The 24,826-nt window shown below is 41.2% G+C and overlaps 1 protein-coding gene across 1 annotated transcript in view; it reads left to right on the forward strand.

Moving 5' to 3' along the window:
- The window catches only part of SESTD1 (SEC14 and spectrin domain containing 1), a 1,957,182-nt gene that overhangs the window by 429,765 nt on the left and 1,502,591 nt on the right, over positions 1 to 24,826 (forward strand). Inside the window, exon 3 of the mRNA XM_044075265.1 lies at positions 4,111 to 4,196. Coding sequence (XP_043931200.1) covers positions 4,142 to 4,196 — 55 coding nt within the window. The 5' untranslated portion in view covers positions 4,111 to 4,141. The remainder of the gene's footprint in view (positions 1 to 4,110; positions 4,197 to 24,826) is intronic.

Below are 24,826 nucleotides of genomic sequence, written 5' to 3' on the forward strand. Positions count from 1 at the left end.
TCCACCCTTCCTCAACTTTGGGAATCAACCCAAGTGTGATGACTGCAACAGTGAAACACGAAGAACATAGTACAGTTGTGTGCACTTACCATAAATGTAGATGTTCGAGTGTATTCACCGTTGCAGTCTTGGTTTCCCTCCCTCCAGCCCCCTGGTTTTCTCTATTTCTTTATCTCTCCTCTCTATGGCTTTTCCTACTGGTATTAGTATTTACTTTTTACTGGTGGTGTTTTCCCCAGCATATGCTAGCTCCCTGTTTGGGGGCTCTTGACATTTGGGGCACGAAAAACTGATGTAATGGTGTCAGCTGCCTGTTTTTATACCCCTGACGACCTGACATCATGGAAGAAGCAAAAGCATCTGATGCAGAAATACTAAGTCTTTGGTATTCGGGCTACCTGCGGGCAGATAACCCAAGTGTGATGACTGCAACAGTGAATATACTTGAACATCTACATTTTTGGTAAGTGTACACAACTGTACTTTGTTTCCTTTTCCGGCCCTAAATTGGAGACCTTCTCACTAAAGTGACCCTATCGAAGTGATTGAAACTGTATATCCTTCGTCTACCAACATAATAAAACTCCTCTACTGAGCAAGATCTAAGTACACTCTACTAGTTCAGTGGTGACTTTGGTTGCTTTTCATTCAAAGGCTTCAGTGGATGATGTCTTTGCAGCTGCAACCTGGTATAACACTCATACCTTTATTACTCCTTACAAATTGGATCTGGTCTCCAGGGGAAGAGCATCCTTTGATTCAATGGTACTCAGGAACATTCTTCCATAAGGACCTCCCAGGACATAAAGTAGCTAGGGACTCTGTCCCATCAGTAAGGAATGAATGAAGATTAACAACATCAGATAAAGAAGTTGTGTTCTTACCATAATGTTCCATTTGTGGTGTTCATTTTCATTTATTAATTACATCCCACCCACCTTCCCCCTCCAAAGCCTCCTGGAGGATCGGATTGGGTCCTAATCCTGCATTAGGGTTTCTGCTCAGAAAAAGCCTCTGCTTTCCTTATCATGGGCAAACTCGACCTGAGGTAACAGGGAGAAGGGCACTGTGGGTAAAAGCTTAGCCAGAGAGTTTTTTGGCTGGCACGAGCTTGTTTTAAGGCCGACTCTGTTCCGAGGATGGAACAGAGACCTATCCATAATGAATGAATGAATGAAGATGAACACCACAAGTGTAACGTTATGATAAGAACATAACTTCTTTTTCTCTAGACTTGGACCTTGCCTGTGATATAAATAGGGCATGCTGCAGACACAGGTAAGTATCCTAGAGACTAGTCCTTGTCTGGAACAGGCTCCCCATCCATGTGAAGCAGAGTTCCTCCCTAACTGAATTCAAGTGTAACTTGGACAAATGGATGGGGAACAAGAAATTCATCCCTGGCTTGACACCTATTTCTCTAATGTTCACCGGCAGCCTGTAAATGGTTCAACTCCCAAGCCCCTCCTTACACAGGGTACCAGAACTCGTTAGGGATTTGGGTTGCATGGCTAGACTTAAAAAGGCCCTTCTGGTCGTTACCCTAGTAAACATCTATGAATCTATAAGATAGTCAGTTGAATGTATATTTCTTTTTTTTTTTTTTTTTCTTTCTTTCTTTCTTCCATGCATAGGGCAAGGTAATAGCTTTATAGCTCTAAATTTGTTGCCAAGTAGCTATGCCTGTAAAGCTATTAACATTTTATCAGTTTAAGGGGTTTGGGTTTATGTGACCAAGAGAGCATTACGTGTGGCCAACAGCTGCCACTGGATTAGTTGAATAATCCAGAATACTAGTGTACAGGAGATTGAAGAGGGGGGTTGCGATACAGTCTTTCACATGTTGCCTTGCCCCATGTTAGCCAATTTCCTGAATTTGCTGGTGCTGTTAGCTGCGTTCCTCAAGCTTTTACCTTTCCTATGGATGAGATCTGGCCTGTTACTTCTTAGTCCCAAACCCTCTAGTGCCCAGGTGTGTTTCTTTAATCAAGTGCACTGACATCAATGGGAAAAAGCTAGCAAGTCAACTTTCCCAAATGACTTGGTGTAATATACATTTTCCTTATTATTTAGTGGGCATTGTTCCATTGTAGTGCAGGCTTTTATAGTCCATAATGGATTGTCAGAGTGCCCAAAAGCACCAGAACCTAAAGTGTGAAGGCCAGGTATATTTCTGTTAAGTATTTCACATCTGCTAGAGTCCAAAATGGATTTTCATAGCTCAGAACAGCAGAATCTAAAATATGAAGGCCACATTTCTTTTTCCCTAAACTTCCTGCTTCTACTAGAGTCTGTAACAGATTTAGAGTGCATTAGAGCAACAGAGTGTAAAATATGAAGGCCAGACAACTTACTCCCAAATGTTTTGCTTCTAAAGTAAACAAAATTTTAAAATAAAGTACTAATATTTCCAACGGTATAAGAATGTTGTGACACACCGACTGTCTTTAAGGTAAGAATATCATACTCTTCTTCCCAGACATCTTAGTGAAAAACCATTGTGCAGTTTTGGGGAGGGGCCCTACATTTGTGTGTTTACACGAATGGAGTAAACTTTTATTATTTATTTATTGTATTTATTCCTGTTTGTTTACTGAGAAGTTCTGACTGGGGTTTATCCCATTTTCAGTGGAGGCCCAGGGCTACATTTAAAGACAAAAAAATGACATTTTGTAAAATGCATTGTTTACATGAAAACAATTATATGACTACATCTAGAGCACGTTATGTAACATACAGTAGCTTACGAATTTATGGCAATACATTTTTTATCAGATAGCTAGTTACAAGGAAATGACACAGACTGTGGATACATTATGAAATGTGCTTATCAGATGGAAGTACAGAGAAGGGTAGAAAAGACAGCAATGGATTTAGCAGGAGGTACAATTTAAGAGGACATGTAGTTATATGAACATTAGGGAGATTGAGGTAAAGAGTTTGTATAGACCTGTATTAAAGAAAATAGAGGTAGTAGTAGTTACCTGGGAAATGGGCGTTTTGTAAGAGAGAAAAAGGGTGGAGGGTGGAGTGGCAGTCTGTAGAAGAACAGTATAAATGATAGTTGTGGGAGAATATACAGTGAGATTGCTTGGTGATAGATGTATAAAGTTAACATGCATAATATTAGGGTACAGAAAGGCTAAGTAAAGGGAGTGTAACTTTGATGGGTGTAGTTTAGGTTGAGTGGAGTGGGTAAGTTTAGCCTGGGATAATGCACGAGTACAACCAGTAATTTAGCAGCTGTTTCTTAAGTGATGTTTTGAAGCCATGCAGTTTGTCTGCCTGTCTTATTTCAGGGGAGATTTGGCTCCAGATTTCTGCTACATGGTTAGAGTATAGTGAGTCTTCTGTGATGTTATTTCATTTTGTGATGGATAGAAAAGCTTTTTTGTTGGATTGTAGGGCTAAGTTAGTGGTATAAGATTGTAGTGTTGCTTTTAGAGCTCGCATTTATATGGAAAGTTTTAGTTTTTGGGCTGTAATAAGTTGATGGTAGTTGAGATGTTTTTAAGTTCTAATCCGTTAAGGTGTTTAGTGGGGTTTTTTTTTAGTATTATTTGTAGCAAATTTTGTTATAAGATGTTTCTTTTTTATTTTTTAGATTTGTACAGATGGGTGTGTACGGGCTATTCTTTTTGTAATTAGTGAGATATTTCCTATCTCTGTAGAGAGATCCTAGTTTCCAGTTAGTTTTTTTGATGGGTAGGAGTAGGTGTTGGCCTTATCTGAGATTGTCATCAAGCATCAGTACTCCAAGGAGTTTTGCCTGTGTGACATATTCCATTTTTGTTTTATTGGCTGATAGGATATGCAAAGATTAAAAGTGCTGCTCTACTTTAGATCAGAAGAAATTTGGGAAAATCATTTTGGTCTAGAATTTTGCGGCTTTCATACTTTAGGTCTCCACATTACTGATTACCCAGCCCGCTTTATAGATATGCACCTTTAACTTGTTGCTTTATACTTCAGTGGTCAGGTTAGCCATCGTATGTGTATATGCTTTATTTGCTTAGCATAGGTTTTGTTCAAGAAGGCATTCTTTTAATAGTGTTTCTTTTTTGCATTTGTAGAATGTGGTAATATTAGTTTCTCTTTCTGTCTTTCAAGGTTGTGAAACCCATGTTTGAATGTCAGCAAAATGGAGGCTACAGCCATATTGCCAGTACTGAAGAAAAAGCTGGCGTTTCTTTCAGGTATGATGTACTTAAACTTCACAGTAATTTAATGTAGATTCGTAAACTCAGGAAACAAGTCAGGTTTGTGTCTTGGAAGAACTACAAGCAAAATGTGCATAAGCTTCTGATATTTAAAAGAAGCTTTATTTTATTTATTTACATTTGTTAACCAGGTAGTGTCTGACTGGGCCAGAAGCCCATTTTCAGCAGAGACCCGTGGAGTAAAGCTCCAGCAAAACTGACAATTTCTATAAAACAATTACTGTAAATACACAAGGTGTTAAAAAATGAGTGAAATAAAATTGCAATAAACAAAAACTATAGTTAAAGTGGCTATAGGCCCTAAGTAGTAGTAATCAGACATGTAAAAACATATTTCAGAACACATTTCAAAGATTTTAGTAATTGAAGAAGTAGTACAGCATAATATGGAGTTATTAGTAACTGGAATAAGCAAAGTATGCCAGAAAGTAGGACAAGACAGAATGTATAGGAAGTAGCTGCATAAGGAGCAGGAGAGAGGTGAGAAAAAATAGGGAGATGTAGAGGTAATATGAGAAAGGAATTAACCAGGTGGAGTACAGGGGCAGAGCCATTTACTATTTAGATAGTCTTTTAGGCTGTTTTTAAATGAAGAGTAGTTGGGATTGTTTTGGATGTGCAGGGGAAGGGCATTCCAGGCCCTGGCAATTTTATTGGAATAGGAGTCACCATAATAATTGTGTGATTGGATAACTTGTTTGTTTGGACCAGGTCTGATAATGCAGGGCTGTTGCTGGGGTTGTGTATGATTTTCTGGGCAGAAGTGAGTTGGTTTAGGGTTAATAGGTTGGGGAGTTTCAGCCAGTTGAGTTGGCGCAGAGTGGAGCAATGATGGGTTTTGTGGTGGTGATTGGCTGCAAACATAGCTGTTTTGTTATAGCATGATTCTAGATTGTCAGGATTGGACTTGCGTATTTTGGCGAAAATATGTGAGCAGTACAGGAGAGTAGAAAGTAAGTGGGATATAGCTGTGGCTAGTCTGGCTTGGTGAGTGAGGTAAGGTTTGGCCCTGTATAGGGTACCTAGTTTGGTGTGTACTTTTTTTATCGTTAGGGCGATATGTTTATCCAATTTGTTTGTCATCTATAGTAACTCCTAGGAGTTTAGTCTGGTTGGTTCAATTTTTGTGCCATTTGAAGAGTAGATAGAGAGAGGTCGAGTGCTGAACTTAGAAGATTTGTTTGAGAAGACTATTAATTTAGTCTTATTTGGGTTTAAAATGAGTTGATGGGTGGAGAGGTATTTTTCAGTGTCTTGGAAAGATTGTTACATTTTATGCTGAAGTTCTTGGGGGGGGGGGGGCTCAGCAGGTATGAGAGAGATGATTGTAGCAAGTTGGGTGGCAGAATTAAGGTTGTTGGTAAATATGATAAAGAGGAAGGGACCAAGTATGCATCCCTGGGCACACCAGTGGATACTGGTAGCAGAGGATAGATTTGTTCTTCCATTTTGTGACCTGTTGATGGTCAGACAGATAGCTGAGAAACCATGTTAGTGCTGGTGAACTGAGATTGTAGGCAGCAAGTTTGTTGAGTAGCAGCTGATGTGACACTGTGTCAAAGGCTTTTGACATGTCCAGAAAAATTGCTGAGACTAGTTGTCCTTCATTTTTGAGGTGCTAAATGGTATTGGTAAATGTTATTAGTGCAGTATTAGTACTATGTTTAGGTCTGAGGCCGTGCTGTGAGCTGGATAGAAAGTTGTTTGTGGTGAGGTAATTAAGGAGCTGTTGGTGGATACATTTTTCGAGGATTTTGGCTAGGGGAGAAAGGATGGCAATTGGATGGTAGTTTGAGATATCACTAGAGGGCCTGCCCTTGTGAAGGGGAAGGATGTTACTACAGCCAAAAACCCTACCCCTTCGGACAAGGATTCTAGGGCTTTAGACAGATGGGGGAAGAAGGTATATACCTCTGCAACTCTTGCTATCAGGGCTTTAAACTGCCAGTTTCACTTGTTGAGGTACCAGCAGCATATTATGGAAATAATTAAACAAAGAATGATGTTGATTCCTGATTGTGCAGAACATAAAGATTTACAAGATTTAATGCATTCTGCAAACCAAGTTGGAAAAATACTTTGCAGTGTGGTTTTAATGCCTTAGAAGCATCTTGCAGGGCTGCTGTCACTGGATCTATTCTTAAAAGGCATGCTTGGCTGAAGGAACAACTCTTGCCCAGACCATGTCAAAGCAAAATTACTAGATGCTCCATTAAACCAAGAATGTTTGTTTGGCACTAAAGCAGAAGAAGTTCTTAAAAGATGGAGGAAAAAGATAAATCTATGCAAACTGTTAAAGATTTCCAACAGGTACAGCCACCTAGATTCAGTAGGCATTGGCCTTCAAAAAACTGGTCCTTTCCAGTCCCTCTCAAACCTTCTCAGGCCAAACCCAGGGGCAGCAGACCACCAAGACTACAGTCCCAGGTTATGCACAGATCTAAACAATGGAGTGCTCCCACCTCAAAAACAGGGAGTGGTAAGCCACCCTCTTATGGAAAAGTTCACAATAACTTTTCCTTCATCCTTCCCAGCCATGCCCAAGTACTTGTACCCCTAGGAGGAAAACTTGCCCTGCATGCAAAAAACTGGGAGTACATTACCTAGGACAGATGGGTCTTAAACATTGTATCCCAGGGATACAGATTCTACTTCACTCACTGCCAACCCCAACCAAGCGGATTGCCAGACCTCCCCCCACACCAGTGGGCAGAGGCCCAAAAGCAAGTACTTTCTCTTCTCAGTATCAGGGCTATTCAGCCTGTTCCAACAGAGCAAAGGGGACAGGGTTTCTACTCCAGACTCCTCCTGGTGCCCTATCTTGGCTCTGTCAATTCTCAACACCTTCCTGGTGGTACCAAAATTCAAAATGCTTACTCTCCAACAACTGCTTCCTATGCTAGCCAAGGACTCCTGGCTGGTCACCCTAGAATTAAAGGAAGCTTATCTGCACATCCCCATAAGGGAATCTTGTAGGAAATATCTAGGTTTCAGGGCAGGCTCTATGCACTGTTAGTTCTCTGCACTTCCCCTTTGGCTTATCTACTTCATCCTGGGTATTCACAAAATGCCTGGCTCCAGCCATTGCATACTGCAGGCAGAGAAAAATTCAAATTTACCCATACTGGGACGCTTGCCTGATTCAGGCGGACAGTCAGGAATTGCTACTTCAGCACCTGACATTTGTAAAGAGACTCCTAACTTCTCTGGGGAATACCATCAACGAAAAGAAATCACATCTGGTACCCAGCCAAAAAATTGTATTTCTGGGAGCAAGCTTGAACACAACTTCCCAGATGGCATTCCTCACTCCGGAAAAACAGGTTTATTTGACAAACTACTGGCCACCCAAACCCAGCTATCTGCAAGAAAAATACTGTAAGCCCTAGGGTTCATGGCCTCATGCATTCTCCTAATTCCATATGCAAGACTGCATATGAGGAAACTTCAATGGTACTTAAAAAGTCTTTGGTGCCAACATTCTCAGGACCTGGAAACAGTATTTCCTATCATTCCTTGCCTAAGGACAGAGGTCCTTTGGTAGGTAGAGGCCTGCTACCACAACGAGGGACTCCCTTTCACTCAACCCCCTGCCACCCAAACCCTGACAACAGACTCATCAGACTATGCATCGGGCGCTCACATGGCAGGCAAATGAAGCCCAAGACAAATGCACCTGCATATCAATCAAAAATAAATGTTAGCTGTACAAAATGCACTGACAGCCTTCAAATACCTTATCTTTCCAGGATAAGTCTTGATAAAGACAGACAACACCACAGTTATGTGGTACATAAACAAGCAGGGGGGAACTCATTCCAACCCACTCTGCAGGTGAACCATGGCTCTGTGGAACACAGCCTTGAGCAATCAAGAGCACCTGCAAGCTCAATTCCTGCCAGGCAAACAAAATTCACTGGCAGTTGACTTGAGAAAAAATCTAATGGACCCACATGCGTGGAAACTGGAAACCAACTAATTCAAGCTTCTAATCCACAGGTGGGGGACACCAGAGGTGGACCTCTTTGCTTCCCCCCAGAACCATCAGTTAAGCAAATTTTGCACCAGAACACACCACAGCCAAGCATGGAAAGTGGATGCCCTATCCAACCGTGACCACTTTACCTCAAATCATAGATTATCTAGCAGAACTGCTCCACAAAGGCCTATCCTTCTCTTCTATTAAGATTCTTGCCTCTGCCATCTCAGCTCATTACAATACTGAGCCACCCCTCTTCTCTCACCCTCTGGTCAACCAGTTCTTGAGAGGAGCTAACAATTTAAGACCCCTGAGGAGAGCTCCCACTCCAGCATGGGACCTTAACTTTGTATTAGAGAAGCTCACGCTCCCCCCCCCCCCCTTTAAGCCTGCTGCTACAGCAGAGTTAAAATTCCTCTGTTGGAAAACAGCCTTACTTCTAGCCATCACTTCAGCAAGAAGAGTGTCCGAGTTGCAGGCCCTTATGGCTGTGGAACCCTTTATTATCTTCTATGCGGACAGGGATGTTCTTCATCTCACATTGCTGCAGTCCTTACACTTGGGTAGTCCGCTGTCCTCGGTCGGCCCGAATATCAAAGTATTAGGCTGACGTCGGTCAAGGCGCTTAAGACTGACATCAGGACGTCAGGGTACAAATGCGCATGACCGACGTCATATCCTCAGTCTTTTTTGCCGCATGGTCCGATGCAGAAGCAGCGTTGCAAGTGCCGTTCGGCGTTCTGAAATTTTTCGAATTCGGAGTTTCAGACCGAGTCAAAGTTGGCTAAGTACCCCGTTGGGGAATATTTTAGTTTTTTTCTTGCCTCAGTGGTTTACCGGATGTCAGAAAAAGTGAATAACTGTATTTCTTGTGGGAAGCAGATACCGCATAGAGATTATCATACTTTGTGTATTCCTTGTTTGGGGCCTGAGCACGACGTTGTTGGGTGTCGCTTTTGTGCTAGGTTTAATAAGCGCACTATTGCCGAAGGTTAGATTGTGCCAGGTTGGTCTTCGGGAAGCGGTGCAATTACAATATGCCGTCGGATGCTCCGACGCCCGCTTCTTCGAAGAAGCGCAAAGACAAAGCAGCTAAACCCAGGCAAGAAGAGTCGTCCGTACCGGACGCCGGTTCTTTAGAGGCATCAGTGGAACCGGTGGTTCCACCGAGGCTTCTCTGGAGTCCCAGGGGAGACTTTGATATTGCAGGATGTGGCCTCTCAGGAGGCAGGTCAGGCTGAAGGGGCTTCTCAGGTTACTGTACTCCCTCCCTTCCTAGGGTGGTTAGGCCCTCTCCTTCTGTTTCCAAGGCTTCTCCCAGAGGCAGGCCAGGTTTAGCTTCTGTTGGTGTCACTCCTAGTTCTTCAAGATCTGTGCCCAAGAAGCACATGCTCAAAATGGCAGAAGATTTAATTACTTTGATTAGAGGTTCTTTGCCCCCTCTTGATAAGAGGCCTAGGGTGGAACCAGAGTTGGGGAGTTTTGAGCAGGTTTCGGATGTTTCAGAGTCTTCGGCTGAAGACTTGCAGGAGTATTCTCCTTATTCTGATTCTGATGTGGATGATTCTACTCCTTCTGCTTCTCCTCCAGAGGATTTTTCATTTTCAGAGACTCTTCATTCCATGAGGGAACATTTTAAGAGGGAAGGTCAGGACTTCTCTGATTCCAGGAAAAGGCTTAGGGAATTTTAGCTTTTACCTCAGCATAGGCCTTTGGCTATACCACCTGTTCTGGATGTTGTGGAAGATGTGTTTGCAGAGGCTTCACTTAATCCTGATTCTTTGCCTCCTGCTCCTGTTAAACCGGACAGGTATTACAGGGTGCCTGAAGCTCATAAATATCTGTATAAGAGTCCTAGGGCGGACCCGGAAACAGTTAGTCAGGGACCTAAGGGTGTCAAGGCCTCTGTGGTAAAAAATCCGGTTCCTCCAGATAGAGGCCAGAGCTTTGGATAGATGGGGAAAGAAAGTCTATACTTCTTCCACCTTAGCTATGAGGGCTTTGAATTGCCAGTTTCACATGTTGAAATATCAAAACTATCTTCTTTCTCAATTGAAGTCTAAGGTAGATGCTCTGGCGGAAGGCATTGAGTGTAAAGAATTGCAAGATTTGGTACATGTTTCTGAACAGGTGGGTAAGCATTCTTTACAATGTGGATTTGATGCTGTACAAGCCTCGTCTAGGGTGGCTGCCACTGGGTCGGTTCTTCGCAGGCACGCCTGGCTGAGGGATCAGAACTTATCTGACCATGTTAAGACAAGGATTTTAGATGCTCCTTTACAGTCTGATGTATTGTTTGGTTCACCTGTGGAGGCAGTTTTAAAGAAAATGGAAGACAAGGCTAAGTCTATGCAGACTGTTAAAGACTTTTTGCAAGTTCAGCCTCCAAGTTTAGTAGGAATTGGCCTGCTAAGGGGTGGACGCATTCTTCTTATGATTCACAGTCTAGGGGGAGATCTAGACGTGGTAGGGGTAGAGCTCAGGGCTCTTTCAGACCTAGAACAGGGAGTTCACCTGCACAGTCTTCGAGTGAGGGCAGGGGCCAGTCCTTTCGTAAACAGGCCCAATGACCTACCTTTTCAGCTGCCAGAGCCTTCTTGTCTGGCAGCACCTTTGGGAGGAAGGTTGGCACTCTTCAAAGAAAATTGGAGTTTAATTACCCAGGACAGATGGGTATTGGATATTATACACCAAGGTTACAGGTTTTATTTCCATACCTTGCCTCCGTTCAAAGGCATGCCAGACGTTCCTCCTCAGCAAAGAATAGAGGCTCACAAACAAATTTCTCTGCTGCTGCAAATATGGGCCATACAGCCGGTCCCTCTGCCAGAAGTAGGCCTAGGATTTTATTCTCGCCTGTTCCTAGTACCAAAGAAGGGGAACACGTGGAGACCAATTTTGGATTTATCTATCCTCAACACTTATCTGGACATTCCCAAGTTCAAAATGTTGACGTTACAACAGCTTTTACCTCTGCTGGGCAAAGATCACTGGATGGTGACTCTGGATCTCAAGGAAGCTTACCTTCATGTTCCTATCAGGCTAAGTTGCAGGAAGTATCTGCGTTTTCGAGCTGGGACTTCTCATTATCAGTTCTCTGCATTGCCCTTTGGCTTATCTACTGCGCCCAGAGTGTTCACAAAGGTTCTGGCTCCAGTGATAGCTTTTTTCAGGCTAAAAGGAATACAGATCTATCCTTATTTGGACGATTGCCTGATTCTGGCCAAAGGAAGGGACGAGCTTCTTCATCATTTGCAATATGTGATAGCAGTGCTAAGATGCCTGGGGTATTCTGTGAACGAAATAAAGTCCAGTCTAGTACCCTCTCAAGACGTGCTTTCTGGGTGTGAGACTGAATACAGCATCCCAGATGGCCTTTTTGACCCCGGACAAACAAAAGAATCTTTCCCTTTACTTCCATCAATTGTCTCATCAGTCCAGGCTGACTGCAAAGACGGTCCTTCAAGCCTTGGGGTTCATGGCATTTTGTATTCTGGTGCTTCCCAATGCCAAACTGCATATGAGGGAGCTGCAATGGTATCTCAAAAATGTATGGACACAGCACTGCCAAGATATGGACACTGTCATTCAGATAATACCTTGCATTCAAAAGGAATTTTTGTGGTGGGCTCAGGAATGTCACCTAAACAAGGGACTCTCTGTGACCCGGCCAGAGGCGAGTCAGATTCTAACGACAGATGCCTCAGACAAAGCTTGGGGAGCTCATCTAAATGGAAAGTGGATACAAGACACGTGGCCTGCCAGACTACAACATCTACATATCAACTTGAAGGAGATGTTAGCAGTCCAATTTGCATTAATAGCTTTCAAGGATTTACTTCTTCCAGGGCAGGTGTTGATTCTAACAGACAACACAACTGTCATGTGGTACATCAACAAGCAAGGGGGAACACATTCTTATCCTCTATGCAGACAAGCAATGATTTTGTGGGAGACTGCTCTCAGTTTACAGCTCAATCTTCAGGCAAGGTTTCTGCCGGGAGCACAGAACTCCTTAGCAGATGTGTTGAGCAGACGAATTATGGATCCCCACGAGTGGAAATTGGATCCTCATGTATTTCAGAAATTGACAGTGTCATGGGGAACTCCAGACATAGATCTGTTCGCTTCTCCACTAAACTACCAGCTTCCAAAGTTTTGCACAAAAAGGTTTCATCCCACAGCTTGGAAAGTGGATGCTCTTTCTTTCAATTGGAGCAATCTTCATGTGTATGCCTTTCCACCTCTGCCTCTCCTCCCAAAGGTACTCCTAAAGGTCAGACAGGACAAGCCAAAGATGATTCTAATAGCTCCAGATTGGCCTCGACAGCACTGGTACCCATTACTTAGAAGTCTGGTTCGGGAGCCTCCATGGCCTTTGCCTTCGATTCCACACCTGCTGTCTCAAGAGAACAGTCATTTACTCAATGTCAAACTTCACTCTCTTCACCTAACAGCCTGGCATATTCTGTTTTAAACCCTGGAGGGTCTCAGCTTCCGCAGCAAGTTTTGAATGTTATTTTGGAGGCCAGAAGGCCTAGTACAAGGAAAGTATACAGATAAATGGAAGAGATTTTTAATTTGGAGTGCAGCAAAGGAATTTGATGTTGCTAAGCCTAATTTAAGTGTGGCTCTTCAATATCTTGCTGAGTTACTGGACAAAGGTTTGTCCTTCTCTTCTATTAAGATTCATGCTGCAGCAATTTCTGCTCACTATGACTGTGATCCACCATTGTTTTCTCATCCTTTGTTTAAGCAATTCCTTAGAGGGGCAAAGAATATAAGACCCCACGAGAGCTCCTACTCCTGCTTGGGATCTCAATTTTGTGTTGGAGAAACTCACTCTACAACCTTTTGAGCCTGCAGCTACTGCCGAGTTGAAATATTTATCATGGAAGACTGCTTTTTGTTGGCCATTACCTCTGCGAGAAGGGTTTCTGAATTACAGGCCCTTATGGCAGTTGAGCCTTTCTTAATTTTCCATAAGGATAGGATATCTTTACGTACTAATCCTTCCTTTATGCCTAAGGTGGTTTCTAGTGTGGCTTTAAACCAAGCTATTCATTTGCCTACTTTTTATGCAAACCCCGAAAATAAAGGGGAAAAGATTTTGCACACCTTGGATATACACAGGCAGTTGCGATATTATTTGAGCAGAACTAAAGGGTTCAGGCAGTCTCAGCAGTTGTTTGTTTCTTTTGCTTTGGGTTCTCAGGGCAAGCCTGTGTCACAACAAACTATTTCTAAGTGGATTGGGTTTTGTATTGCTTTCTGTTATTCCCATCATGGTAAGGAGATTCCAGCTGGGATTAGGCCTCATTCCACTAGAGCTACTGCCACTTCTACAGCTTTTTAAGGGGTGGCAACTAAAGATATTTTGGAGGCAGCTACTTGGAGTTCAGTGCATACTTTCTCTAAGCATTACCACCTTCCACTTTACTCTAAATCTAGGGCTGGGTTTGCCACTGCTATTTTACAGGGCATTTTGGCAGCTCCTACTGCTTTATAGTTTTGCCATCCTCCCTTACCTCTGCTTTGGGATTCTACCCAAGTGTAAGGACTGCAGCAATGTGAGATGAAGAACATAGTACAGTTTTGTACCTACCATAAATGTAGATGTTCGAAGATCCACATTGCTGCAGTCCAATTTACCCTCCCTCCTTCCCCTCTGTTGTTAAGAGGCGGTTGTGTGGTTTGGGTTGTAAATATTGTATATATTGTACATATGATTAGTGCAAGGGTGGTTGGTTGTTTTTTGCTGTCTTTTGGTTTTGACCTTTCTGTTTAGGGTCTTCTGACATCTGGGGCAAGAAAAGACTGAGGATATGACGTCGGTCATGCGCATTTGTACCCTGACGTCCTGATGTCAGTCTTAAGCGCCTTGACCGACATCAGCCTAATACTTTGATATTCGGGCCGACCGAGGACAGCGAACTACCCAAGTGTAAGGACTGCAGCAATGTGGATCTTCGAACATCTACATTTATGGTAGGTACAAAACTGTACTTTTCCCTCAGGACTAACCCATCATTTATGCCCAAGGTGGTATCCAGTGTGGCGTTAAACCAATCAATCCATTTACCAACCTTTTTCCCTAATCCTCAGAATAAAGGGGAAAGGATCCTGCACTCCTTGGACGTGCACAGGCAGCTTAGGTTCTACCTTGACAGGACTAAACCTTTCAGAAAATCTGACCAGCTGCTAGTCAACTTTGGGCAAGGCCATTTCAAAGCAAACCATCTCCAAATGGATAGCACACTGCATCCATTTCTGCTACAAACACCATGGAAAACCTACCCCACAGGGAATCAGAACCCATTCCACTAGGGCTACCTCAATCTCTACAGCATTTCTCAGGGGAGTCCATGCCAGGGACATCCTGGAAGCTGCAACCTGGAGTTCTGTACACACCTTCACCAAGCATTACCACTTGCCTGTCTTTTCTAAATCCAGAGCTGGATTTGCTACAGCAGTCTTGCAAGGCCTGCTAGCCAGCCCTAATACTTCTTGACTGCCTCCACCCTTCCTCAGCTTTTGGAATCAACCCAAGTGTGATGACTGCAACAGTGAAACACGAAGAACATAGTACAGTTGTGTACACTTACCATAAATGTAGATGTTCGAGTGTATTCACTGTTGCAGTTGTAGTTACCCTCCCTCCAGCCCCCTGACTTTTCTGTACTTTCTACCTATCCTCTTTTTTGGCCATATCTTATGGCAGTGGTATTTACTTTTTACTGGAGGTGTTCCACACCATGTAATTGCTTCCTATTGTTGGGGCTGCTGACATCTGGGGCAAGAAAAACTGATGTAATGGCATCAGCTGCATGTTTTATACCCCTGACGACCTGACGTCATGGAAGAGGTGACAGCATCCAACACAGAAATCCCAAGAGGTATTCAGGCCGACTGAGGGCTACCTGCAGGCAGATAACTCAAGTGTGATGACTGCAACAGTGAATACACTCTAACATCTACACTTATGGTAAGTGTACACAACTGTACTTTCTGGGGAGAGAAGTAAATTTAGAAGTCTTGGTGCAATTATGATTGGCTATAGTAGAAGTGGTGTTTGGGAGGTAGTGGTGATTAGTGTGGAGGTTACCATTAGAGCCTGGGTTGGGATGGATATCTGCCTGTAGTTTAATATGTAATAAGTAGAGTAGTACTAAGTTTTTTAGTTTGGCCATGAGTCGGTTGTATCTGTAAGTGGAGAGAGGAGGGTTGGTGGAGAAGTGAAAACAGAGTATTGCTGTGGTAAAATAGGTTAGGGCTAATATGGCTATAAGGTTTAACAGGAAGTTGGAGTGGTGTGTGTATGTGTGGGGGAGTGGCCCAGTTAGGAATAATTTACACTGCTCTTTCCCCACATGGAATGTTGTTGACTTAAAAGCATTTGATATGTTGGCCTGTTGGAATTTCTTTTATAGCAGCAAACACCTTCTGGTATTCACATTTCTTTTACAGCAGCAGCAAACACCTTCTGGTATTGGCATTTCTTTTACAGCATCAAACACGGTTTGTTCACAAAGTATTAAAGTTATGAGCTGTTAACGAGTTGCTTCTTATAGTCCAATGCTTCATTCCCCTCAGTTTCTATTTGTCTACTGTGTGAGACTGAGCAAGTCATTTAATCAGTGATCTGGGGCAGTTGGGAAAGTGGTCTGAGTTTATAAATGGTCTCCTGGACTTGGATGCCTGACTTCATGCCTAGTAACTAGCTATGATTCTACATCTTGTGTTTGACAGTTAACAGAAAGGGTTAAGGCCGTGAGCTGCTAAGAAGCTACTTCATGTAGTCTGGGGTTTGATTCCCTCAACCCCCCATTAGCCTGATGTATAATTCTGAAGAAATAACTTAACTAGGCAGTGGTGTGGGGCATATGGGTAATTGGGATACACTCCTTATTGGTTTCCTGGACAGCATGTCAAATAACTACCTGTGATAATGGCTTTTTTTTCCATTGGAACTGTTTTAGTGAAAGATGTCCTTCTCTGAAGAAGCCAGATATGCTTTAATGTTGCTACAGATTTTTTTTTATTTATGAACGTTAAGTATCAATTGCCTTTCCTTTGATATGGGTAAAAAGCTGTGTTATTGTTAGCTGCTTAAAGAAAATTTTGTGTATTTTCTTCTAGTAATAAAGAGATTTGACTTTTATTTATGTATATTTTAAGTTTTATCCATTATTGGTATGGAGTGTTCTTTCTTAACTTGCTTACTGCTCAGAGTTCTATAGGCATTTGGTATACAGATGTCACCCCTTACAAGAGCATAACAATATTGTTGTGTCAGGGTGCACATTTACTGTCCACAGTATGATATGATTTTTAGAACTTTGGCTAAAGTAATATTCATTTTCCAGTTGTTAGCCCCTGATTTTTTGCAAATATGTAAATTGGATGTTTGGAGGTTTTTTTTGGATACAGTTTAACTCTAAATAGAGATCTTAAGGCATTAAAGAAGACCAAAACAATAGTTACCAGTTTCATGTGTAGAAGTGGGTTAATCAGATGTGAAAACTAGAGTATTTGTCATGTACTAATAAATGGAATAGAAAATATTGTTCATATTGCTGCTTGTCATGGAAGCCATCAGAAGTTGTAAGTGGAGGGAGCGTAGCCAAGATGCCAGTCTGATAGCAGCAGAAATCCATAGCTCTGCTTAGATTTTAATATCCTGACAGGAAATGTACTTTAATTTTTAGAAAAATCTAACTAAAAGTAAGATTAACATAGAGACTCTGTTATTTTCTAAAAATTAATACATAGTCAAGAGAATTTTTTAATTATTCCTGTCAAGAAGTTTTCTACTGGAGATCTCAAGATGAGCAACTCAAAGAACCCACACCAGGAGAGTGCAGTGAAGAAAGAACTACATCCTGTAATAACAAACATCCAAGAACTGTCACTAAAAATGGACAAATTCAAAAACAAAATGGATATTATCAAACAAGAATGCAGTAAATAACCGGAACTTCTAAATGGAATAGTAAAAAAACAATCTGAACAGATTCTTGCCTTAGAGGAAACAGTAACTAACTTAGATACTAGAGTGACAGAAAATGAACATAACAATGAATTTCTTCTGAAACAAAACACCAGACTGATTGAGAAACTAGATGACCTTGAAAGTAGATCAAGGAGGAATAACACAAGAATATATGGAATTCCTGAGAAAGAAGCGGGTGCTAACATGGTTCATTTCCTCAGTAATTGGTTTTCATCAGCACTAAACATGCCTGAATCCTTCTCTTTTGGAATTGAGAGGGCTCATCGGTCCCTGGCAAATCCTGCTTCATCTCTAAGTTTAGCTAACCCCAGGTCTATAATAGTTAGATTTCTTTCCTCACAAGACAATGACTTAGTGCTGAAATCAGCTTGGACTAATTCCCCTATCAAGATGGGTGAAAAAGTTATTAGTTTTTACAATGACTGCACCTCTACAGTCATATAAAGAAGAAAGGAGGGTGTTCCTCTAAGTCCTTGAAAAAAGCCAATATTAAAGCTCAAATTCTTTTACCTGCGCGAATAAAAATCATCTTGCCAGAAGGAGTGAAGATCTTTGATTCCCTACAAAAAGCAGTAGAATTTATCCAAAAAAAGAAAATACTGTCGGGCATAGAAGAAATGGAATGGTCATCCCAGAGTTTGAAGAGACAGGCAACAAAAATGGATGATGTGAAGGAAGGAGCAATCAAAACTAAGAAACTAAAGGACAAATAAATTCCTTCTAATTTTAAATGCTTTGTTTTATGAGTCATAATATATTTGCTTCTGGAAAGTCTCTGTGCTGTAAGGTAATGTGAATCATTTTTACTATTAACTTTCTCTTTTCCTTTCTATATCTACTTCTTCTAATTACATATAGTACTAAGTATTTAAATAACATTCTCTCTCTCTCTCCTTTCTTCCTATTCCTTTTTGTTACCAATGTTCCTTTTCTCTCTTTTCCCCATTATAAGTACTTTACATAATTTTTCCTTTTAAATAACTACAAATTATGTATGTCTTCTAATTCTTCTGTAATAGTATAATTTGACTTAATACCAATGTGCATTTTTTATAGTGGGTCATTGGTGGGGTAACAAGGTGTTTCTGATTAGTGTTTCTAACTAAATGTTTTAGACTCTGTTTAGATACATCTAAACATTAATACAGTACATTAATGATGTTTTATAGCTATCTAAATATAAGTTTATATATATATTATTTATATATATATATATATATATATATATATATATATATATATATATATATATATATATAAACTTACATTTAGCTTCGTATATGCTAGGTTCCTTTTTCCCCCCTCCCTCTGGCCTGGATAACTGGTGGGTAAATGACTGAAATATTATAATATGATTTCTGATTTGAGGCAGCTGTTACTTCTAAATGGCTGTTTTTATATGAAAGGTTAATTTATTTCATAATGTTGATGTTTTGTGAGGAAACTGGTGATCTGTGTGACTGTTGTCATTGTGGAGATTCATGACATGCACTGACAAGGCAGCTTGAGTGTTTTTATTTTTTTTTGCTTTCTGTAAACTCTAAAAGCTTCAAGATCTGGATTTCCCACCAAAAATGCTTTTTTTCTTCACTAGCGACAACTTCTGTTGTGCATGAGCCTATTTAGATACTTTTTAACAAGTTTATGAAGCTGCAGCTTGATGAAACAGTGATGACATCATTTGACCTTTTGAACTTTTTAAATGGTTGTACTTAGAATTATTTTCTCTTGAAATTCTGTTATCCTTCACTAGATACTTTAAATGATAAATAATTAGTTCTGATAAAAGTGTTTAACTCCTTTGAAAATGCCTATGTTCCCTTATAGATGCATACATTCTGCAGATTCAATGACACTATTAGTAACTAAATGACATCAAGTGAACTAGGAGCTGCATTAGAAAACTCATTATGCATATTAACATCAGACTTATGTTCTTTAACTAAACCTGTAGTAACTAAACAGAGGGTTATGAGGCCCCCTCCCCCCTTCCTAATGAAAGACGTCAACATAGATATTGTTAATACGTATGAGTAATATGTGTATAATTTAAAAATGTAATAGTTATGTTGTAATAAGTGTCATATATTCAACAGATCCTTACATGAAAAATGTTAGATAGATGACTGACAAAATGGTTAAATTATGTGATGTTTCTTGAAAAGTCTTGGAAATAATGACAATCTTCTTAACATTCAGCTTCTAATGTTTATACATACATTGATCTGATGTGTATTTCTGACATATCTACGTATTAGAGGTGCTGTTATATGTGACATATTCATTTAGCTTCAGATATATTGGACACTGTCATTCTAATGTATATTTCATGGCTTCAGATTTCTTTAGTTGCTTTCATAATGCTTTTCTTTTTTTGTTTTTATACTATATTCTAAGCAGAGATGGATAATTTGAGTCGTTTGGTATTGGAGAGGTGGTGGATGGATGGTTTAGTTAAGTTTTTAACTAAACCAGAAACTCTGTTTCATGTATGTGTTTGTAAATAGTTTGGATTTTTTGAAAGTATAGCTTAATACACGTTATGCATCCACGATAAGTAAGTTTTCAGTAGATTTCAAGTCAACACAGAAGAAAGGTCTTTCAGTTAGTAATAACATACACATTATAGTTAATGGCTTATAAATGTTTATCATTAAATATTAATGGTTTGAACAATAATGTCAAAAGAGCCGATTTGCTTAAATATATCAAAATGCATAAAGCCCAGATCATCTTTTTACAGGAAACCCATGTATTAAAAAAAGATCTACAAAAATACTCATTCAGTAGCTATACCATTCTGTCTGATTTATGTTTTAAGACTAAAAGAAGGGGCACTCTTATTGTATGGAAAAATGATTATACTATGCCAAGAATTATAGCTACAATTTCAGATTAAGATGGGATGCTAAGCATGGTTATTTTGGAAATCAATAGGAATTATTATACTTTGATTAATACATACTAGATACCAGGACTGAGTACTAAATATGTTGACAAATATCTGGACCTGATTACTTTAAATGCAAAAAGGGAAATTACAGCAACAGGTGATTTTAACCTGCTGTTATCAGGCAATGATATTTCTAAAAATGGTAAAATAAAACTAACATCTTAAGCCAAGGAGTTCAATGACTTTACAAACCAGATGAACCTTAAAGATATACATGGTTTAAGAGAACATTATTCCTTATTCTATACTCACTATTCATATCGGTTTGGTGCACAAACAAACATTGATAAGGTCTTTATATCAAATAATATATACTCTAAAATAAGTGGTGCATCTATAATGACTTGTTCACTTTCGGACCATAATGCTATAAACTTTACATTAACTACACATACAGGTGATTTAAGATTTCTACAGATAATTCCTGCTTGCATAACAAATGACTTTAGGGAATGGATAATGAAAAAAAGTAGACATGTTTATGGAAACAAATGATGATGGTGAAGGGACTGATACTATTATATGGGACACCTCTAAAGTTTATATATATATATATATATATATATATATATATATATATATATATAGTAGAATAAAAGCTTGGTACCTTAAAAAAAAAAGTAGAGTGTGGGTCAAAGAACTTTTAGACTTACAAAAAAATAGGTTCATAAGTTGGTACTAGGCTATCGGCCCTAGGGCCTATACAAGCCTAGCCATAACAATTCCCTGGCTATTTCTTCCCACAGTATTTACTTTCCTGGACCCCTGTCTAGCAGGGTGACTGACGTGATCCCCGGGGTGAATTTCCTATCTCTTATCCAATCATCAAGGTTCCTTTTGAAGAGGGTCAAAGAGGTGCTCTGCTTGACATGTATGGGCAGTCTATTCCAGAGTCTGGGGAGTCTCTGGGTCAGGAACCTATCCCTCCAGCATGATTTGTTCATTGTGATGACAAGGTTTAGATCCCTGGAGCGTGTGTCTCTGAGAGATTGGGATTTCTTTAAGTGTAGCATGTCCAACAGCCCTGGGTTTGACATGGCCTTGTATGTTAATCAGAGATCGCCTGTGAGTAGACAATATGCGACAGAGTATAGGTGGAGTTTTATTTAGATGGTCAGCATAGGGCATCTACTTTAGACCTGTGATTCTTTTAGTGAGGTATTTATGCAGCCTTTCCAGTTGTTGCAGATGTCTTGAGAGGTACATACCAAACTGGGCATTGTATTCTATAATGGGTCTAATGAGGGATGAGTACAGTGGGACAATGACCTCCTTTTTTTTGGATGAAAAGCCCTTAGTGATGAGTTGTGCCACCTAGAAGGATTTCCTGACTGTTGTGGTTATCGAAGGTGAGACCACTGCCTACCTGTGTCCCTAAGTCTCTTATCACACTTCTGGTGTTTACTGTACTGCCACCTATGTGGTAATTCACAGGTACATGTTTTTTCCCCAAAGGGGATAACTATATATTTCTTGGCATTGAGCTGAGCCCATGGCTCTGGCACCAAACATCTGTTTCTGTAAGGCCCTTTTGTAGAATATCCACATCATTTGGATATTCAATAATGGCTCCCAGTTTGCAGTCTGCGAATTTTGTTAGCCAGAGTCCCTTAGTGTTGGCCTGTACTTCAGAGAAGTAGATGCCAAACAAGAGCGGTCACAGGACTGAACCCTGAGGTACTCCACTTTTCTGGAGCCGGATTTGGAGTCTGCTACTTTTACAATGTGGTTTCTGTCAGTAAGCCAGTTGGCAACCCATCGAGTGACTTAGGGATTAATGCCCAGCTTAGTAAGTCTGTCTATGATTCCAGAGAGGGGGATGGTGTCAAAGGCCATGGCGAGGTCCATATAGGCTGCGTGGACCACCTTACCCTTGTCCACGGCTCTGGAGACTGCTTTGAAGAAGTCAGTCAGGTTCAGGAGACAAGATTGGCCCTTCACGAACTCAAACTGAGTGGGGTCCAGTGTTTGAAGGTTGCCAATATCTTTGTTTATAAGTTCCATGGCCTTGCAGATCAGGCTAGTCAGACTGATGGGGCGTTAGTTCCTGGGGTCCAAGGTGGATCCCCCCTCATGGAGTGGGATAGCTGTACTTGTGCACCACTCAGTGAGCACGAAGCCTGAGCTGAGGCTATGACTAAATATGACACTTAGATGAGGTGCCAGTTCATTTTGTAGTTCATGTAGTATACAGCCTGGGATGTTGTCTGGTCCCATGGATGCTATATTCTTAACTTTGGAGAGTACATTTTTTTACCTGTGTGGCCATTATTACCAGAATTTGGCAATCTTTCAGTATTGAGATGGGCCATTTAGGGGGTGAGAGGGGAGTGAAGTTTGCACTGAATCGATCTGCCAGGATATTGGCAATATCCTTGGGATCAGTATATTTAATGCCATTCTGTTGTAGCTCAGAGCAGATCTGAGCATTGCCATTTAGATTCTTGACATAGCTGTCGAATGCTTTGTGGTTGTCTTTAGAATCTTTGGCAATTTTATTTTCGTAACTAGCTTTGGAGCATTGTATGAGGGATCTCAGCTTCTTACTGAGGCTGATAAGGGAGTTTTTTGCATCCTGGGATTTTCCTCTTTTCTGCAACATTTTCCTCCTTTTTGTTGTAAAGTTTGTTTATGGCAAGGGACCACCAGATTGGCTTCCTGTTTTTGGAGGAGAGTGTCTTGGTTCTATTGGGGATGGCACCATTCATGCATGAGTGGATATGCTTTAGTGTAGGATTCAGCAAACCTTCAGTTCCGGTCTGCATGGGTGTCATGACATTTTTCACTTATGACTTGAGTAGCATGAAGTTGGCTTTGGAGAAGTTTTCTTATGGAGGTTTCCTTACTGGGGGGTGGGGGTGGGATGTGGATGTCAAGGATGATTAGTTTATGGTTAGACCTGACCAATGAGGGGGTGAGCATCAATTTCCCATGTTGGCAGTGACCAGGTTTAGGATATTAGAGCCCCTGGTGGGACTAAGGATTAGTTGATCTAGGGCGTTGGAATTTATGAATTCCAAGAACCGTTGGGCAAAGGTGTTGGTACACGAGTAGTTTTTTCCAGTTAATGGTAGGGTAGTTGAAATCACCCAGTGTTAGGGTGTTTGGTTGTATCTTAATATTTTCCAGTATGTTTAGAAAGATGTAGTGAGAATCTGGGGGCATGGTGGGGGATCTGTAGCAAGCTACAGTTTAGATTGCAGTCTTACCTAGTGTTAGTTATACCTGGAGAATTTCAGACACATTGTGTTGGGCATCTAGCCTGGTGTTGTGAATATCCTTGGTGAATATGGACACTCCTCCACCTTTAGTGTTTTGGTCCTGGTTTGGTGGCCGAAAAGTGCCGTAAGAGTTGTAGCATGGTGTTGCAGGGGTGCCCTCTGGAGGTTTGAACCAGGTCTCAGTTACTGCACAGATGTTGATCTCCATTTTTAGGAGTGCCTCGAGAGAGTGCACTTTGAGGTTTAGACTTCTAGCATTGAGTAGCATTACCTTCAGATTTTGCATGCTTGTACCTGTTATGGTGGTGATTTTATCCTTTGAACTTTGCCTAAAAAAGGCACTATAGGGGTGGCAAGAACCTTAGCCAGTAACCTGAATCCCATGGGGTGACAGGTGCCAGACCATCTCTGGAAAGCATTGTGGTCTGTCGGTCATGTCGTCCCTGGCAGACAGATCCTGCATCCCCTTTGAATGGCACCAGAAGCTTAGTCAATTTTTGAAGACAATCATTTTGTCCTTATACTGTGGTAATATTCTGGGCGAAGGCAGGATGCTACTCAGGGCTAGGGTCATACCTACCCAGGCCACATGATCCAAGAGCTCTTCCATGTCTCTTTTCATGTAGTCCAGTCTCAAGGCATTCACTCCAACATGGACAATGACAGAGTTATATTTGTACTTGTGGAGTGACTTGAGTGCATGCATTATGTGGTGGATCCTGGCACCCAACAGGCAGCTGACCAATTTTTTCCTTGTTCAGCCTGGTGAGTGGGACATCAGTGTGCTTGACTATTGAGTCACCTATGACTAAAGTGTTGGGTACGTTGTCTTGCCTTAGGGGCTGTTTCTTGGGTGGCACACTGGTGTTGTAAGCCATGTGACACTTTGGTTGTGATTGGTGTTTGTTTGCATTTCAGCTTCGGAGGTCCTTGTTGCTTGGGCAGGTTACTGTTAAGGGCGTACACATATGCAGGTTTTGTGTTGCTATGTGTGGGTGTTGGTGGTATGGGTTTAGAAGGGCTATGTGTTGCTTGAGGTATAGTGCGGGTGTTAACCTTCTCCTCTTGACTGTCTAGCACAATCTTGGGTGGAGAGAGCTTTGCTTCCAGTTTGGCTATGTAAGTGCATCTCTCGCAGGTTGTAGTGTTAGGTGGTAGGAGGAGAGGCTTGTCTGTGTACATGAGGCAATTGCTGCATTACCCCAGTATACCCAGATTCACCAGGTGGGCAGGGGAAATCACGGGAAGCTGACCCTTGGACATGCCTGGTTTGGTGCTTTTTTTTTTTTTTTTTTGTAAAGTACAAGAGCTGTTTTCCTTACCTTAGCAAGGTACTTTGCAATTATAGGCTTAGTGCCTATGATTAATTTCTCCTTATTAACCAGGAGAGTTGAGTGCTTGTATCAGTTTAAGACTTCCTAGTGCTTTCCAGCAGGTTTT

Source organism: Protopterus annectens, chromosome 6.part0, assembly GCF_019279795.1.
Source record: "Protopterus annectens isolate FY-2018-M chromosome 6.part0, PAN1.0, whole genome shotgun sequence".
Classification (NCBI taxonomy): domain Eukaryota; kingdom Metazoa; phylum Chordata; order Ceratodontiformes; family Protopteridae; genus Protopterus; species Protopterus annectens.